Raw genomic sequence first — 20,287 nt, 5'->3', positions numbered from 1 at the left:
TTTTTTTCAAAATCTTTGCCTTCTAAATAAGTGCAGAAAAATTAGCTTAGATTTATAAAGAGATTAGGCAGGGGTAGGTTGTGGACTTTTGAAAAATCAATCTGTTCTGGAGAATCGTGGATGAAAGTGAAACATTTTTTTTTTAATTGGATCGTTTTAAGGCTGTTGTGTAAATCATAAAATGCGTCTAAGATACATACCTCGATCCGATACTCTGTTAAAAAGAAATTAAATAAGCAGGATTCTTTCCAAAGGAAAACTTTTTCAAGCTTCTCTGTTTGTCTGTCTAACTTAAATCGCTTTTAAAACTACTTGTAGTATACATATAAAATGGCTTGAGCTGAAAAAGTTGTGTCTTAAAATTTTTTGGCTTGGGAGTTATAAGTGTACATATTTATATATAAAAACAAAAATTTTTTCGGAAAATTAACTACTCAAATTAGTAGTAATGAGGTATATATTTTACGATAACCGTTTAAGATTTACATCCATATGTTTATATAGATATTGGTTGCGTTCTGCAGAACAATATGATCCCTGATGGATTACGTATGATTGTTCTGCTCAACGCGTTTGATCCTTGACCATGATGCAAGATTTCTCTTCCGTCAAGATTATCAAAAAAGGAGCTTAAGAACTATGCTCCGCCTTTTCGCGATACTGATGGATTATATGGACGTTTGTAATATCGATAAGAATAATAAAGAATGTGGAATGAACACAGAAAGAAAATATAAATTATTAGTCATGCAATCAGTGGCGCCCAAAGTTATTCTTTAAAAATTAGTTATTTTTAATTAATAATTAATTTTTTCTTTATTTATTATTTAGTTTTGTTGTAGCTTTGAATTTATTGTGCAGTGGAGGTAGCAATGGACGAAATAAATTTGACAACCCGCATATCCAAGAAAAGGAGGCACCACATTAAGTAACAATTATATTTACGAGGAGTCTGGTCAACAACATTTTTTTTTTGACAATTTGAAATGTTTTCGAAATCTTTTAGCTTTTATACGCACAGTTTTCCACTCCAGTTATTTATGAACAAAATCAAATCAAGGTTTGCGGGAAGCCGGACGACAACGATAGGTTCCAGCCGATTATTTTTAAGACGGCGTAATGTACCACAAGCGTTTAGAACACACTTGATCACTGATCCATCACTGATCGTTGATCATGTTATCTGCTGAACATCACCATTAGGCCAATAAGTTTTTAGAACTGTAATTTTTCAGTTGAACAATGTCAATTTAAAATACGAATGTCTGAAATATAAAATATAAAAAGAAATTAATCTTACCGAACCGAGAAACGGTAACATGACATTTTCGACTGTACAAATTTCAGATTTAAAATTTGTGGTCATTAATACTTGCAAAAATAAACCATAGTTCACAAAAAATGTTATCAAGTTTCCTTTTGGCACCAAGCAAAAAAAAATGTTTCCCTATTTAAAATGTTAAAAAGTTTTTAATAATGGTTTTACCCTAAATCATTTGTTTGACCATGCCTCCCAATTTTTTTTTTTATTCGACTTTATTCATGTTATTTTAGATTAGAAACAACACCTAAAGTAACATTATTGCTTATAACTAGGGTGGCCCTGCATCTGTCGTGAATATTTTTGTAAATTTATTTTTCTGGTCAACCCGACGCTAACAGAAAAATATACAAATCTTTTGGCTCTTATAATCTCTGCTTTGTCATTTTGGTCCTACGATACGCTAATGCGATTTAATTAAAATACGGTACGGTGAAAAACACCGTTGAAAAGCAGAGAGAGAGAGAGCGAAAGGCAATTAATTTAAAATGGCTGTTCGTAGTGCCGTTTTAAAGACATACACAGAGACACGAAATCAAAAATACTACACAGAAAAAATTCTGGTGGGTTGAATCTACAATTTTTTTGGGTTGAATTACAGTAAAGCTGCAGTCAATGTATTTTGTTGTTGGATTGGTGACTGCACCCTTACGTATCATTACGTATCAGATTATTTGTGTGTTTTTTTTGTTGTTGGCTTTCCGAACTGCAAAAGACTGTCAACTGCATCCGAGTTACTGTAGGTTTTACGTACAAAATGTAGAGTATTTCTTGTTCTTGTTTGGTTAGCGTATATATATTTGTATTCCCTAGGTGAGCATCGAATAAATTACTTGCCAGAGCCATAAATTAAAATATTTTATTGATTTTTAATTAAAATCCAAAACTTTTTTTGCCTACTAAAAAAAATTCTAGTATATTTTGGCAGATAATTTGTACGGCCAGTCTTAGCTCTATCGGATTTTATTTCGGAAAGATTACTTGTGGAAATTTTCTGCCTACTAAAATAAATTCTAGTATATTACCAAGAAAAATAGCTGTAAGTGGCAATCGAAAATACGTCATAGAAATCCGCTTCCTGCCTGTTGCAATCACTGAGTTACATTTTTTTTTCACTTCATTTTTATACCCTTGCAGGGTATTTTAATTTCAGTCAGAAGTTTGCAACGCAGTGAAGGAGGCACCCCCGACCATATAAAGTATATATATTCTTGATCAGGATCAACAGCCGAGTCGATCTAGCCATGTCCGTCTGTCCGTCTGTCCTTCTGTCCGTCTCTCCGTCTGTCCGTTTCTACGCAAACTAGTCTCTCAGTTTTGAAGCTATCTGAATGAAACTTTGTAGTTAGTCTTTAATATACTCTCACTCGTATATATGTCGGAACGGGCCGGATCGGACGACTATATTATATAGCTGCCATAGGAATGATCGGAAAATTTTTACAAAAAATATTATAGCATTTTCAGTTTTCAACAGAATTTAATCAAATTTGATATATAACCATTTTATTATACTCTACAATTTTGTGTAAAATTTTATTGAAATCGGAATACTATATCATATAGCTCCCATAGGAACGATCGAGAAATTAATACAATTAAAAATTATAACTTTTTCAGTTTTCAACAGATTTTCATCAAATTTGAGGTATAGACATTTTAAATTAGTCTCAAATTTTGTGTCAAATTTCATGGAAATCTGACGACTATATCATATAGGTGCCATACAAACGATCGTTTGATGTAGAGGTAAAATGCAAATCTGTGAATGTAAAACTGCAAATATAATATGTATTGTAGAATGAAATGAAAGCAGGTATTACTTGATTATTTTTTAATACAAATATATATAATTTATATTGTATGGATTCCTATTCATAGAAGTTCTATCTGCAAGGGTATATAAACTTCGGCGTGCCGAAGATAGCTTCCTTTCTTGTTTTATTTGACTTTTATTCATATTTCCACAAGAAACTTTCCGAAATAAAATCCGATAGAGGTTAGACTGACCGTACCAATCATTTGCCATATATATGCCTTATATGTATGTATGTATGTATGTATGTATGTATGTATGTATGTATATTCTAGAATTTATTTTAGTAGGCACAAAAAGTTTTTTTAATTAAAAATTAATAAATTATTTTAATTTACGGCTCTGGCAAGTAATTTATTTGTTGCTCACCTAATGAATACAAATATATATACCCTAGACCAAGCAAGAACAAGAAATACTCTACATTTTGTACGTAAAACCTACAGTAACTCGACTGCAGTTGACAGTCATTTGCAGTTCGGAAAGCCAACAACAAAAAACACACAAATAATCTGATACGTAATGATTCCTAAGTGTGACTGTATTTGACTGTCACGACAGTTTCGTGCAGTTACCAATCCAACAATAAAATACATTGACTGCAGCTTTACTGTAATTCAACCCACAAAAAATTGTAGATTCAACCCATCAGAATTTTTTCTGTGTGCAGATTGCCGTTGTTGCTGATTACCAGCTAGACTGCATGCGCTGCAGCCAGGCAGTGACCTGTGAGAATTCCCACCAACAGTCTACAATCTTTCCGGGGTAGACGCAGTAGGTAGCTTATGAGTTTATCATTGCGCTCTTTGGACATGATATTGGATATTTTGCTGGTTGCGGAGATTCTTCTCTATCTACATATAAATAATAAAATAATGCCTACTTTCATTTCATTTACCAATGCATTTTATATTAAAAGTTTTACAATTGCGGTTTTAGAAATTTATTAAATTTTGCTTATAATTAAAACAAATAAAAAAAATGTGTTGAAAACCATTGAAGGTATAAATTATTTTAATTAATTTAGAATTTTCTTAATGCTATGACCTAACCATGTCTCGCAGAAGATGAAAATATGTTAAGGAACAGTTATAATATTGTTTCTATAAATTTTTCTGGGTAGTTCCGACATACGAGTGCAAATAGAAAGAAGACTGACTAACTAAAAAGTTTCATTCAGATAACTTCAAACCTGAAAGGCTAGAGTTTGCTTAGAATCGGTCAGACGATAATGGTAATGGTAATTCACAGGACAGATATTACTTTACAACTTAATAAGTAAACAAAACAGTATTAAAAATCTTTTAGGCTTCAGCTTTTTACCTTTTTTTTATTTGGGGTTACGCGACGTAGATCGCCGAGGTCGGGGTTCGTAAAAAATTGTATATAATATCCGAGCCCTCTTTTTCCGAAATAGCGAGTAAAGAGTGAAAGCGAGTCAATTTATGTATATTTTCTGAGATTATTTATTGATGTGTCTTGTTGATGTGATACCTGTGTAAAAACACGCTATTCTCCTGTTCACACCAAAATGGGCTATCAAAAACTTAATGTTGGCTTTACCTACGCTTGATATCCTATAAGATTCGGTCACATTAGCCTCGCTTTACAAAAGTTTCTCCAAGAGCCTTGGTTGTTTACTAACTACTTCATGACTTACCCACTTAACTACTTGGCCATTATTTAGGGGTCGATCAAGATATCGAATGTCGATTGGCAAGAGGTTTGCCAGCTGGCCGGGATCCATTTGATTTGGATCAGCTATTTAGGACTGGAGCTCCTGCCCTTAACCAAGATATGGTTCGAGTTAACGAGATCCTTCTTTTGGATAATCCTTTAAAAATGAAAAATTATATTAATAAAAATTTTTGTGGTAAGAAAACAGATTATTACTATACGTTATTTTATAATATGACACGAGTAAAATAAGTCTCACCAGGACAAAAAGGGGAAAAAATATAAAGCTAGACACCGGGATACATATTATATAGTTATATAATACATATTATAGTTTTTCATATTATAGTTTTTAATTTAGGAGGGCTATCTAAGTTGGAGATTATTGTGTACAAATCATTATAATTAGCAAATAAGACTATACAACGTTGATGCAATTCAAAGGATTTCCAACAAAGACGCAACACTAATTATTACGATCTACTATTTACGATCTACTATATCTATTCGGACAGTGGAAATTTAGCTGACTCAACAAGCCAGAACTTTTCATGTCACCACGGATGAGGCTATAAATAAAGGTAATGACTAAAAGTAATGAAGCCGCTTAGAATTAAAAGTAAAGTGCTTTTGAACCAATTCGGTAAGATTATAATCAACGCCATATTGAGGGCTCCATAAACAATATCCATATTCTAGGATAGGATGAACTCAAAAAGTATATAAGGATTTAGTAACATTGGAGTCATTGAATTCCTTCGACCACCGTTTAATAAATCAAAGCACTCCCCTGGCTCTATTCACCAAAGACGAAATATGATCGATAAAGTCAAGTTTTGTATCTAAGCGGACGCCCGAATCCTCAACTAAATTAATTTATCACAAAGAGCAGCAGTTCAGCGTTTATTTTACATTTTTTACGTTAAAAGCATAAAAAAGTTCTCTGAAGTTATTAAAAGCTTGGGCATAGAGGTGGAGAACTATCGATGGTTTGGAGCTATCGCACCGCCATCGATGGCAGCCCTGCACTATCGATAGTTTTGCACGCGGCTCATCACATCACAAAGAAAAAATAAAGTTGAAAGTGGAACGCAAAAATATAGTGAAAAACAAAAGTATAGCTGAAAGTAAAAATCTCCTAATGCTCTTTTTAAAAAAGAATTAGTTTTGTAATTCTTTTCCGCTCGAATGCGCAGTTCGACGATGTACTTTTTCTACAATCCCTAACCAAAAAAGTCTAGTTATTAACGTAGGTCCTAAGCCCAGTTTACTTAAGAGTTAAAAATATAATGAAGCAACAAATTAAATTAATTTTTTATTTTTAAAGAGTTAAAAATATAATAAAGTTTTGTTCAAATTTCATTTTATAGCTTTTTTAAATCTAAAAATTAAAAAGCATCACACTACCGATAGTACTATCGACACAATCGATGGTTTGAGAAAAATAATCGCTCACTATCGATTCTTTCTTCTTCTTTCCAAAGAGCAGCCGTTCAGCGTGTAAGTAGCAAGCTTAGGAGCGACACGAGAGAATGTCATTAGCTTGCATTTCGAGCCATTTAAGTTTAATAAGTTTACACGGCACCAAGTTTGAAAATTATTAAGATCTGTTTGTAAATCCGACTTGCAGGAAACGTCATTGTATTGCACGCAAAGCTTGACGTCATCCGCGTACATAAGTACTCTGGAGTTAGTCAAGACTTTGGGCAGGTCATTTATGAACAATGTAAACAATAAGGGTCCCAAATGGCTTCCTTGCGGGACACCAGATGTAACCCTTAGAATATTGGATAAATTATTCTTAAAGGGGACCTTTTGCGTCCTGCCATTCAAATAACTAGAGATCCAATTAAGAAGATCACTTGGAAAACCCATTGAATCGAGTTTTCTAACAAGGAGAGAATGGTTAACAGAGTCAAATGCTTTACTGAAATCAGTATAGATTACATCTGTCTGACAATTATTATGGAAGCCCTTTATAATATAGGAAGAGAGCTCCAAAAGATTTGTTGTTGTTGATCTTCGCTTAATAAAACCATGTTGACATGGAGAAATAATTTATCTACGAAGGTGCTGTAAGTGAGGGGTGATAATGTTTTCAAATAATTTAGGGATGGCCGACAACTTAGAGATTCCTCTATAATTGCTGGCATCCAATTTGCTACCTTTTTTGTGGAGAGGAATAACAAACGATTCCTTCCAAATAATGGGAAAGTGGGACGTTTCCAAGGACAAGGTAAACAATTTCAGAAGGGGATAGCACAAGGCGTCGGCACAATACCTGAGCACACAGCCAGGAATTCCGTCGGGGCCTGGCGAATAAACTGGCTTAGCACTATGAAGATCTAAAAGGAGAGAGCTTTCGTTTAGGCTAGGACAGAAAATTAAGTTCGATTTGGGTATGTCGTAGGAATAAGTCTGGTATATATACGAAGAGCTAGAATAGGTTGTTTGAAAAAACTGCTAAAATAGATCGGCTATTGCCTGATCATTATTTGCGGTAGTATTTTCAAATGAAAGCGAGGAAGGATTTGTTTCAGGTTTACGTTTCGTGTTAACGAAATTATAAAACTGTTTTGGGTCCTGTGAGAACTGGGCCCTACAACGAGTTAAATAGTTTTTATAACACTGCGCGTTCAGCACGGTAAAGTTTGACCGAGCTGATAAATAAGATGAAAGGGCAGATTGAGAACCGGTGATTTTAAATTTAGCATACAGTCTAGATTTTTTATTTTTAAGTCGGCTCAACTCTTTAGTAAACCACGGCGGTTTATTCGAGCTTGGCGGATAATATAACGGAACACATTCAGTAAAAAATGAATTCATGGCACTGTAAAAAATATCCACGGCAACTGCCATGTCAGTGCACATGTATAGATCGGACCAATTGAACTCGTTTATAAAATTATTCAGCCGTTCAAAGTCCGTTTTGCGAAAACATAGGACTTTATTGGCTGGACGGTCAGAAATATTCTGTACGTCACACCCAATATCAAGAGTCACATCGAAAGTTGGATGATAAGGATCTTCGGGCTGCGTCAGAGGCGCCACCCTTGCTAAACTGACTCTCGCAGGATCAGAGACGAAGCAAAGATCGAGCAAGCGCTGTAAGGAATTTCGAACATGGTTGACTTGAGACAGCGAAATGTCAAACAAGCCAGCGATAAAGTCATGTTGTGTAGGTGTATTAAGAGTATTGGTGGAATTATTCGAGCACCAAATAGCACCAGGGATATTAAAATCTCCAAGAACTACCAACTGGTCTCTATCCAAAAGTCTACTGGAAACCATCTGAATAGCGGAAAGATGATTCCAATAAATAGGAAGTTCCGACAGTGGAGGTATGTAGGAACAGGTAATAAAAATTGAGCTACCTTTGATAGATAGCTTCACACAGAGGAATTCAACATCGTTGCATTCCTCGAAGGTTAATAATTCTGACGTGAGAGAGGAGTCCACCGCTATAAGAACTCCACCCCCGCGTCTGATAGGGCGGTCTAGCCGATATACCGTAAACACAGCTGGAAAAACTTCGGAGCTCAGAATCTCCGGCTTTAACCAGGTTTCTGTGAGCACAATAACCTGAGATGCAAACGAAAGGCTATCAGAATACAAGTTAGGAAGCTTACTACGTAAGCCTCTTGCATTCTGATAGGAAATACCTAAGGAGTAGGTTAGTTTTTTGAGTCGGGATTGGAAGACGTAGAAGGCGCAGTGGTAACATCAGGCCTGGGAAGAGTTATTCCTACAGGCCGCTTTTTCTTTTTCTTCGCCTCGAACTCCTTAACAACTATGTACTCTGGCCAGATGTTGGGAGAGCAAATAGTGTTAAAGAGCTCGTTAGGGACATTTATTTTGAAAGATGAAATGTCCCTTGCATAAGAAAATTTGAACTTTTCCACCTTTATCTTAATTTTTCGGCTCTGGTTTTGCCTTGTATAAAGGCGAGAACATCTTCCGATGTTTGGTCAGGGGAGAGCCGCGAGACAAAAATATGTCTCGTTGGTGGAACCGCTATAAGGGCTTTTGGCAAGGCAGATTGGTTATCTGCCGTGCCATTGTCGGCCGGTATTCCGGTTCTAACACCCTGGGCAGATATATTTGTGTGGACGGGACTTTGAGGGGTCAATATTTGCGACCCCCCAGGGGATAAAACAGAAATCACCGCACTCCCGCTGCACATTCGGATACCGAATCTTTCCTAGCGCTCGATCTCAGCACTCTTGGAATTAATGCTGAGGTCGAGGGCTGTGCGTTGGGAGGCTGCTGCTGAGAGCCTGTTGCAGGTAGTTGGGGTCCGTCTACATGCTGCCCACCAATAGCAGTTTTTTTGCGCCTAGGAGACTCATTTAATAGCGTAAGGCTATTAAATTGGGTGTCCAGCGCCAAGAGTTTTACGAAAACTCGTTAAAATGCCCTTAAAACCGCTTTTGGTTTGCCGCATGAAAGACGTCATTTCCCTTTCTACATCGCGACAGGCCTCACAACAGTAACGCAGGCCGATGTTTTTTCTTACATCGTCCACCGTCCGAGCTGCAACTCCAATACACTTGGCGTGCATGACGTTGTCGCACAGCCAGCAGCCGATTGTAAGGTCACCTGCAGCAATTGCCTTTTGCAGGTTTTAACGGAACAGACAATATTTGAGGACATTATAACGATTTACCACTGTACTTTCAATTCAAAAAAAAAAACAACAGAGCTATGAAGAAAGAAGCGAGAGCGAGAGCGAGAAAGCGGGAGAGCGTAATAGATTAGATAAGATAAGAAGTGTAGCGGCACAACTAAAGCGAGAGAGTTGGAGAGCGTGGGAGATAAATAGATGAAACGTTTAGCTGTTGGGACGGCGCAAACAAAAGCTAGACGAAGAAGGCAAAAAAAGGAATTCAAAATATGCAAAAGCTAGCACTAGCAGCACAACTAAATTGGAGAATAAAACCAATTATATACACAAAATTAGGATAGCTGCATGCACACGCGAAGTGAACGGGAAGTTATAAACACAAATTAGAAAATTTAAGTTAACCCCGGTGGTTATATTGAAACTTTAACACAAAACGAGAGCGCAAGAAAAAAACACGTCCGTTCACTTGGAAAGATGATATGGTATCGATTATTGTAAATAAAACTAACAGTAACCCGACTGCAGTTGACTGTTATTTGCAATTCGCAAAGCCAAAAAAAACACACGCATAATTTGATACTTAAGGGTGATTGTATTTGACTGTCACGTCAGTTTCGTGCAGTCACCAATCCAACAACAAAATACATTGACTGCAGCTTTACTCTAATTCAACCCAAAAAAATTTAAGATTCAACCCACCAGAATTTTTTCTGTGTAGGAAGGACTAGGCGGATAAATTAACATGTGGCAGCAGCTGAAGCAATGCCGTATAGGCTTGCCAGGTGCGCAGTATATTTAGTATATTTAAAAACAAAAAAATAATTAAGCTGTTTTTTTGTCTTATATAATAATACCATGTTAAATTAATATCATCCTTTATTCAAGATGTACATATGGGCAATTCTCTGGTGTCGCATGCGACATTCGTACGCATGCAAACTAAAAAAACACATGTGCCAAGACTTTATTTTAATTTTATAAAAATTGAAACGTATAGCTCTTGGTTAGCACTATAATTGGTGCTAAGGTCGATTTTGAACCCTTGTTTGTTTTCAAGATATTCACTAAAATGTACTGTGTTCGCACGCTACAAAAATAGAACTTACATTTGAAAAAAAACCAGTTTAAGCTCTGATTTCAGCGAAACGTGATGAAAAACTTTAGTACAATAAATTTTAATGAACTACGCAATGAATTATCTTACTAACGTATTTTGTTTGATTTTAAAATATTAAGTAGTTCTTTTTTAAATTCAATTTTAGTCCCGGTCGCACGCGACAGTTTGGAATGCGATAATTCAAACTGAAACTGTACGAATATTGGTGATCGGATATGTCCTTTTGCACTTAATATTGAATCTTTGGGTTTTTTATGTCATATTAGAAACCAAAAGTTAAAGCAAAATGGTTCGGTTTAAGAGATGGGCATCAAAACAAAACATGCCATTTTTTATGCCTTTTTTTTGATAAAAACAACATTATTTGCGTTTGAGCGTGTTTGACATCGATTTTTTTGAAACTTATTTTAGAAAATGAAAAATTCTCTTAGTGTTGATCACCCTGACCAATTTTTTTTTGTAATCATGTTAAAAATACTCGTTTTTAAGCAATATTAAGTTTTTGGCCGCGGTGCACCTTTCTGGAGAATTGCCCATATGTTCTCTTATAAACCAAAACCACTTAAACGATTTTTTTTATTGCGCCGTTCAACATACATACTTTTTGGTTGAACATTTAAAATATGTAAGCCAGAAAGAGTTTGTAGTGCAACATACATATAATATGTTAATCCATTTGCAACATCCCCAATATTCATTATCCACTTCGGCATGATGAATATGATTTTTCTTTACATTTGCTAACGTATCCAAAATTTTTAACGAAAATTAAAAATCATAGCTTTTTAATTAATCAGCTATTCCTAATCATTTTCTTTCATTTTTAAAGTTTCGAAAGATTTCACAGTGTTATTTCTTCAGCATATGTTATATGACAACTGTTTCTGTAGGATGTTTTTCAAGCATTGCTTTAATTATTTATGTGTTTTGCTTTATTTTAATACAATCCACGAATTTAGAAAGGCGAGTTTTTATATTTAGACGCCAAAACAAAAAGTAAAACCAAAAATATAACCATAATTCAATATAAACCACGGATCGTAACAGTTAAACAGTTTAAAATAAAGCTCATGAAATAAGAGGTATTTTCGAATAATGTAAAAAAAATTTAAATTAATCATTATTTTTCAAAGAAGTTATCTTAATAGATTTAGCTTAGATATATAAAGAGGCTTAAGCACGGACAGAAGCAGCTTTAAATCTGCTCACTCTGAATCAGATAATCTAAAACTTGATGTGAAGCGTTTTTTCATAAAGAATTTAAATTTGAAAACAAGTTTTAACATTTCATCTTGTCGGAACATCAACTACTAACGGGAGAAGTCCGGTTTTCCACATAGTAAGCTTAAAATACAGATAACATTTTATAATATAAATTGCTGCCTTTATATTTAAATATTATTATCTGTACCTCGGAGTGCGAAACTTTTTCCTTTCACCATTAAAGCGGTGCCCCAATCTGATTGTACCCGCATACAACTTTATAATTTTTTTAACCGGAAGTTGATGGCGGGGGGCGTGTTGATCGCTGCTTAGCGGTCCATTATTGCGTCTGTGCTCACGTTGTTGTCTATAAGGACTCCGAGCTTATATTTCTTATTGTACAGGGCTTTCTCAATTGTGGCTACTAACGAATGATGCAGTGCCGTCTTTACCGATTTCCCTTTTGTGTAGGCATGCTGGTTGGTTGCCAGAAGCCTTCAGACATCGTTTCTGATGTATAGGTCCAGCTGTTTTGTTTAGTAAGAATGTTGTAAGGCTTATCGGCCATGTCCTTGTCGCTCACATGGCTGCTTTTTCTTGCTTTTGGCTGGAAGACAATCCAAAATATCCTCCATAAGTAAGGGATATAGCCCATGCGTTCTGTTTTGAAAGATTCTCCTCTCCGGTTATTAGGTCCTGATGATCGTTGGTATCGGTCCACTGTCCGCCATCGTGTTTGAGCTGACTCTATATGGTAGGTTGCTTCGATAGCAACTTCCGTAGTCTAGCCGTCTCTATATTGGAGCAAAAGTTTATCCATGAGAGCCCTGTGTATTTCCTTCTTGTAATCCCACAGTGGGATTTTATATTCTTTGGTAATTATATCATCTTTCGCTTCTTGAGCAATTCTGAAGAATTCCCCGAGATTATTGCGTTGAAATGAGAGGTTCTTGTTCCACCAAGGTGGAATTCTCCTCTTCCTAACTCTCGGTATTGGTAAAGATGCGTGGTGTGCGTCTAGTAATTCTTTCAAGAGGGTCTGCAAGAACTTTTTAATGTCTTTCGCAGATCTTACCGTGCCCGGACAAGTCGCGAGTCTTGTTGTTATTGCCTTCATGAACTTACTCCAGTAAGTGTTCCAGGCGTTCAGGTACTTAATTTTTTCCATTATCAGAGGTAACCATTTACAATTGTTATTTTACAACTCTAAATTCGTCCAAAATATTTTCCATTTCCACTTTTAAATGGAACCACAAACATTTTTTGTGTAGCTCAACTACTCCCAAGGTCTTTACCACCATGGTGCGATCCTAATAATATTGTAAATTTACGCCCAATGAACTTGTAGTATGTCGGGACGCATTATTGGACTCATTTCCAAGGCATAGAAAATTTTACCGGTGAACATTTTGAAAGCTGTAAACTCCAATAGTTTAAACGGGATCAGATGACACAAGCTTCTTTTACTTCATCAGTTGAAGAAGACACAGAAAATTTAATTTCCTTCTCGCAGAGCTTGGTGCTCTCTGGCAACATATCGCTCTCATAGTTCAAGGCATGACTTTATTTAAATGCCTTTGCATGTTAGTTATATATTTGCCTTCGGAAAATCAATTTCAAATTTTGCACTGTAAACCATTTTTACTTGGATCAAAAATAAAAATAAAAAGGTAGTCACTTCGGCAGTCAAAGAAGTCGGGTTTTGCTTCAGTGCGTCTTCATTTTTCGTAGTGAAAGGTTGTGTGCGGACTATTTTTTTTCTAACATTAACCCTTATGCAACATGAAATTTTGCTTAACTATTAAAAAATTATATTTTAGGACAATAATATACTCTAGGACTAAGCATTTAAACAAAAGACTCGCCACGCAAAAACAAAAACAACGGCTCATTTCCTCCTCAAAATTGTGAAGAATTAAATTATAAAAAAAAAATGTTCTACTCGTTTTATTACAAAAGAAAATCTAAAGCCCCATACATCATTGTAAAATACAAATTGAGAAATAACTGTTATTTTCATTTTTTTTTTTAAATAAAAATTGAGAATAATTGTATTTGTAATTAGTATTTAAATATTGAAAATTACGGTTATTACTCTACTCTGCTATATAAAAATTTAGCATTAATAATTATTATTATAGGGTTTAAAAACAAATTCAAAAAACAAAAATGGTTTCAACAATTGATCTCATATCTCAATAGTCCTAAAATAAATCATTTTTCCATCTTCCCAGCTCAATTTTTTGGTAGTAATTATCATTTTACTCATAACTCTTATTTGTGATCCCTGATATAAGCCATGCATATGACACTTCATTATAACATTTCATAATGAGTATTCAGCAGGACACTATTCGAATTATCTCCCAACGCAGGTGCACTAGTAGCCGAAGTAATAAAGAAGTTGGAAACGCTCCCGATCGACCACTCAGATTAGCCAAATTGTTACTTTGTATAAAGCGCTTAAGTCGAACACACTCCCTCAAAGTAACAATCGTATACATATGTACTTGTTATACCCAAAAAAAAAGCAACCATTATGTTTGCTACTGCTTAATCCTTTGATAAGAACATCAGCGGGCATCTTCTCTATCGGCATGTATATCACTGTGACGTCACCACTCTCTTTCTTTTCTTGAATGAATTGGTGGAGGATATCGATGTGCTTAGTGCGTGGATGAAAGCCGAACTCCTTTACATGTTGTTGAGCGCTCTGGTTGTCATTAAAGGTTCGGACCGATTCACAAGTCGATCCGATTCAGTTGGGAAAAGCCTTTAAATCCCCAAATACTTTGACTCTGTACTCGATAAGGCCACGGTGCGTTGCTTGCAATATGGAAGCGCCTGCAAGGATGATCGCTTGCCCCAAATAGATTTAATCCAATAGATTTTACCCCCAATTTGCATACACAAGGCCGTATAGACCATCTCCAGTCTTCTTGAAGAGTAACCCAAGCTTCATCTTTAGGTACTGTAGAATGCGCTTTGACACCTTCCAGTGCTTGACTGAGTAGTTGTAGTTGAACTGACTCAGAAAATTCACACCGTACGCGATGTCTAGTCGGGTAGAAACTGCAAGAAACACAATAGATCCAATTAAGCTTTAATAAGCTTTTTGATACCGTTTCATTTCCTCGTCGTCTGAGTTCTCCGGCCGTTTTGTGCTGATTTTGCCTCAATCGGCGTTATGGCATGCTTGCAGCTGTCAATTCCGAATTTTCTTAGATTCTTGAATTCATGATTCATGATTCTCTTGATTCATGAAACCTGTCTGCTTCTGAGAATCCTGCTTGAATTCGATGCCCAAGCATATTTTTACTGGTCCAAAATCTTTCATCTTAACCGATGCTCCTAGGTGTAATTTGGTTTCTTGAAACCAAACAGGTTGATTCGACGCCAAAATCAAATCATCTACGTATATAGTGACCAGTAGATATTTTCCCTCTCTTTGCTTGACGAATAGGCATTGATCTTGCTCAGTTGGTCTAAGGCTTATTTCCTTAAGTTTTTCGGTAAGCTTGCAATATCAGCGAAAACCTGATTTATGAAGTCCCTAAAGAGCCTTTTCTAATAAGCAGACGCGATCATTCAATTGTTTCAGGGATTTTCTCCAAAAACATGCAGCCTCTCTGAACTCTGCCGATGCTACCTCCTTTTTCGATCCGATTTTCGTTTCTGATTCCGGATTTGCCATGAACTCGCTAAACCTCTCAGGTATGTCCATAAATAGTCCTGCAGCTTACCGTTTAATTTGTTTACTTCATTTGTTGCGGTATTCAAATAATAAAAAGTCAAACTTCATTTTTATTTTTCATAATTAAAGCTTCCTCTTTACGAAAACGCACTTTTTCGGTTATTTTTGAAACAGACAATAAGTTCTGGTGAAGATCAGACACAAGTAAAACTTCTTTAAGAGCGTCGAAAAACATATTGATATGGAGACGTGGGTCGTCGCCCTCACTCATTCGCGACAATGCAACATCTTTAACATTTTTAAAGGTCAGCTGCCTTTCTCACCGGCCCTTTTGATTGAAAAGTAGTTTGAAATTTCGACCAATAATCTCTCGATGTGGTACAATCCTCGATTAGACCTAACTCAGAAGTACTTATAGATAAAATTAAATCGGCTCGATCTTTCTCGTCCTTTATGGTCCATTCTGCCAGCTCTTCTTCATTCCTGTGACACTTTATCGAACCATTTACGTATGGCCGTTTTTCATGGTCGTTTTTTCACGAGAATAGCACACATTTCAAACTTCCATGTATCGTAGTTCTCCGCGTTTAGCGGTTTAATGCGTATATATGTACCCGCCATGTTTTTGTGACGGCGTCTCCTATTTATTTTTTTTTTGCCTCTTCGATACTGGGCGTCTTGGGCCCATAACCAGTTGGAATAATCTCCCAACGCAGGTGCACTAGTATCCGAAGTAATAAGTAGTCACATCCTTTTTGGGGTTTAATGTAAGTATGGAGTTTATTACTATTAAAGGAGTAAAAATATAAAGAAATTGGAAACGCTCCCAATCGACCACTCTGCTAGAAACTATAGACTCGAATAATAAAACTGGTGTGACCGACTTCAATATTCTTGGATGTCCAACAAGGGCTGCCAGATTGGCACTTTGTATAAGGCGCTTATTTCGAACAGACACTGATTCCATAACCACTTCTAATCAGTAATCCGGTTTCTGTTCTTAGATAAAATTAAATAAAATAAAAACAAGGTTCTTTAATCGTCCAGCTAAATCTTATTTAAGTAACTTTAAAATTCATTTTAACCGAACGTCTCTACACTTTGATATTCACTTTAGTTTTGATAAAAAGCTTACTTAACGCACTTGTGCTGCAAAGTAGAACACGTGTACACGCTTTGCATTATATTTTAAGAATGTCTTATTAGACAGTAAAGAAATTTTAACAAATTTTAACAGACAAATTCGTTAAATTTTTTCTAAATATATTTAAAAACATTTTTTTAATTATGGGCGCTACCACTATGCAGTGTTACCAAAGAAATTAAAGAAACCCCATGAAAAGAGTCTCACCGTTATTTCCACCTGATTTTCAGGAAACTTTATTAAATGAATATAAAACAAGAAAGGAAGCTAACTTCGTCATGCGGAAGTTTATATACCCTTGCAGATAGAAATTCGATCATTGGTCATTAATACAATATAAATTATATTTATTTATGTTAAAAAAAAATGAAGTAATTCCTGCTTTCAATTCATTCAACTTTAAATATTATATTTAAAGTTTTACATTCAAAATTTTGAATTTTCCTCTACATGTAACGATCATTTGTATGAAAGATATAAAATACGATTCTTCCAATTTTCATAAAATTAAAATCAATTTTGCAGAATTATATAAAAGGGCTATATCTCAAATTTGATGAAAATTTGTTGAAAATTAAAAAAGTTATCGCCAATGCGATCTCCGCCGTAGTCACAATAAATTTTTGAAAATCTGTTCCAGTTTCACTCGGTCAGGATGGCGTCACCCCTTAAATCTCATATTGTAGTCGTTGCCAATATGGCATTTAATAATTCTAACCCTCTCATATCTTTTACTGACGTCGATTTCTTTTGCAGCGTATTAAATACATTCGGGAAGTTATATTTTTATTTGTATATTTTGCCTTAATTATTTATTTAACTTAATTATCACTAATTGAAACTTGTGAAAGTTGGGTACAATTATAAAAATAAAGTACGGTCTAAAAATGGCTCATTTGAGGCATAATATGTTCTTCAAATTGGAATACAAAATGTTCTTAGATGCTTACCCGGAAGAGAAAAATTGACATAACTAATAAGCGACAGTAAATTTTTCCAAAAAACAGGTCAAAAATGATAATGAGTCTTTTACAGCTATCCTATCATGTAATTATAAAAAAATATACTGGAATATATTAAAATATGTTATTAGCGATGAGGAAAATTAAAGCAAAAAAAAATGCTAATTTTTGGAACCGTCCGGTTGAAAATAAATTAAACCTTCTCTAACTTAACATAGGCCTGACAAAAACCAAACAACAACAAACAAAAAAAGCTGAGCTTGCTAAATTAAGCAGCATTACGTTTTATAAAGCTACATAGAGTTTATGTGGTCAATGGAAATAAGTTTTGCATAAACATAACTTCAAAGTCAATCAAATAGGGAAGCAGAGAATTGTTGATCCGTTTGCTGTACATAGCAGCACGGCAGCTTATTACGATAACACCAATATAATAGTCCATTCAAATAATTATGAAGCTTAACGCTATCATCAGCAAACAACGGAAATTTAGAGTTCCTACACTCATAAAAATATTTTTCTAGATTTAAGAAAAATCGCCCTAAAATATAATCGCCCTTAAACTAAGGAATAAGTTCTAGAATTAAGAAAAGGTTTTCATAAATTTAGGGAAAGGCACCTTAAAATCAAGGCAAGCCACCATAAACACAATTTTTTAGGGTTAATTTACATTTTTTTTTTTCTAAAATTTAGGGCGATTTTTCCTGATTTTGTTCGTTTAGCGTCGTTCTCAATATACGGGCAAATCGCCCTAGTTTTGACGGTCAAATTGTCGTGTAACCATGTCGAATTCCCCCTAGAACTACAGGTTACAGATTTAAGTTTAAAGGGGAATGCATGAGAATGACAGAAAGGAGATATTTTCGGTATTCTTCGGGAGGGCTTCGGGTTTTCAGTTCGTGTAAAGGGTTTGCTTCGGGTTTTCAGTGTGTGTAAACAGATCGAAGTGTTAAGTTGCGTGTAAAAAGTGCAGCGATGGAGACATTAAACATTTGAACGGGGATATGTTGCTCAACATTTTTGAAGGTAAGTTTATTATAATTGTTTACATAAAGGTATTTATATAGATATGTATATAATCTTAATCTAATAGAAGATGAAGAACGGAATTTCACAATCAGTGCAATTAAGTGCCTAACTTGGGACCAACTTCGTGGGAAAATTCCAACGGATATAGTTGGTGTGGCCATGGAGTTTTATAATCTTGAAAAACTCAGGCGTAATGTAAGTAATTCATTATTAACTATATTATTTGCGATAAGTAGTCAAAAAACTTGTACACATACATTCATATATACATATACATACATACATATGTATATATATATATGCATTTATATACCTTCATACGTTTTGGTGCATGATTGCATCATATTTTTTAACACGTGGAACCCTAACCAAACCCTGCAGTACCGCGTGGCATCAATAGCTACTGTCATCAACCCGTCATCAACGCGCCGACTGCGACTTCTATAGAGTAGACGCTCTGCCGACTGCGACTTCTACCGAGTCGACGCTCTGCCGGCTGCGACTTCTATAAAGTCGACGCTCTGCCGACTGCGACTTGTACGGAGCCTACGCTCTAATGTTGCCATGGTGATTGTCTCTCTCCCTGTCTCACTCACTCTTCAAACGAGCGAGATGAGCCAAAAGCAAATAAGTTAACAATTAAAATCGAACCAACTGTTTCGAACCCTAGAAATTTAGCATTTCTATTTGTATAATATATTATCATGAACAATTATAATGAATATTTATATGTACATATATGTATACTTTTTTCAAATTTGGCCTGCGCACACTTCTTACTTAGCTCACTGTTTAACTGCAAGTGAAAACACGAAAAACGGAAAGGAAAAAAAGGACCGTGCCTCCAACAACAAAACGAACAACGATCCGGAAAAACGGATCCTCAAGTCCGTTTTTTTCTCTTATTGTTCGTTTCGTTTCAGAAGGTCCCGTTTGGCAAACTTGTGTCCGGGAAGCAGAACTGCTTCCATTGGAAACAGGGTATGAAGGATATATCCGACTAGACAAAAAGTTACTTAAAATGTTATTGCAACTAAAACTATTTATTCGATATGCAATTATTATTTCATTCTCATTTTATATTTAAAGAATATTTATTTCTAATACTATCATTATAATTGTTCATGATAATATATTATACAAATAGAAATGCTAAATTTCTAGGGTGCGAAACAGTTGGTTCGATTTTAATTGTTAACTTATTTGCTTTTGGCTCATCTCGCTCGTTTGAAGAGTGAGTGAGACAGTGAGAGAGACAATCACCATGGCAACATTAGAGCGTAGGCTCCGTACAAGTCGCAGTCGGCAGAGCGTCGACTTTATAGAAGTCGCAGCCGGCAGAGCGTCGACTCGGTAGAAGTCGCAGTCGGCAGAGCGTCTACTCTATAGAAGTCGCAGTCGGCGCGTTGATGACGGGTTGATGACAGTGGCTATTGATGACACGCGGTACTGCAGGGTATAATTAGGCAGTTGTTCAATCGACAACGATGGACGTGTGATAAGTATGGCTAGACTGTGGAAGCAAGCTAGCAAACTCGATTATAAGCGAGTTTTAGGGTTTCATAGTGGTGAGCGAGTAGTACTTTTATCATATGTTTTGTCGATTAAAGACAAACTACGAGCAGTGAAACGATTCCTCGCCAGCCAGCAGTGTAAATGTCCAACGATAAACTAATTGAAACATCTCTTTTATTTACATG

At 35.6% G+C, this 20,287-nt stretch overlaps 1 protein-coding gene and 2 long non-coding RNA genes across 4 annotated transcripts in view; 2 read left to right on the top strand and 1 right to left on the bottom strand.

Annotated features, from left to right (window-relative positions):
- Positions 1–20,287, top strand: part of LOC110182175 (acetylcholine receptor subunit alpha-like) — a 111,075-nt gene that overhangs the window by 67,357 nt on the left and 23,431 nt on the right. The window contains exons 1-2 of one of the 2 annotated variants that reach the window (XM_086832988.1): positions 15,678–18,584; positions 18,652–18,782. The exons of the other annotated variant lie outside the window; for it this stretch is intronic. Of the exons in view, the coding sequence (XP_086689114.1) occupies positions 18,563–18,584; positions 18,652–18,782 (153 nt within the window). The 5' untranslated portion in view covers positions 15,678–18,562. Of the gene's footprint in view, positions 1–15,677; positions 18,585–18,651; positions 18,783–20,287 lie in introns of those variants that run through there. 2 annotated transcript variants of the gene reach the window in all.
- Positions 924–5,809, bottom strand: LOC147643614 (uncharacterized). Its single transcript, XR_015271744.1, has 3 exons — positions 5,727–5,809; positions 4,798–4,971; positions 924–1,265 (listed from the first exon to the last, which is right to left on the bottom strand). It is a non-coding gene; the product is annotated as an uncharacterized LOC147643614 (long non-coding RNA).
- LOC147643613 (uncharacterized) lies at positions 5,045–12,980 on the top strand. The gene is made up of 2 exons (XR_015271745.1): positions 5,045–5,457; positions 5,514–12,980. It is a non-coding gene; the product is annotated as an uncharacterized LOC147643613 (long non-coding RNA).

This window comes from Drosophila serrata, unplaced genomic scaffold, assembly GCF_035046125.1.
Source record: "Drosophila serrata isolate PLE 108 unplaced genomic scaffold, ASM3504612v1 contig_262, whole genome shotgun sequence".
In the NCBI taxonomy this organism is placed as follows: Eukaryota; Metazoa; Arthropoda; class Insecta; order Diptera; family Drosophilidae; genus Drosophila; species Drosophila serrata.
This window is presented reverse-complemented; position numbering and strand designations above follow the sequence as displayed.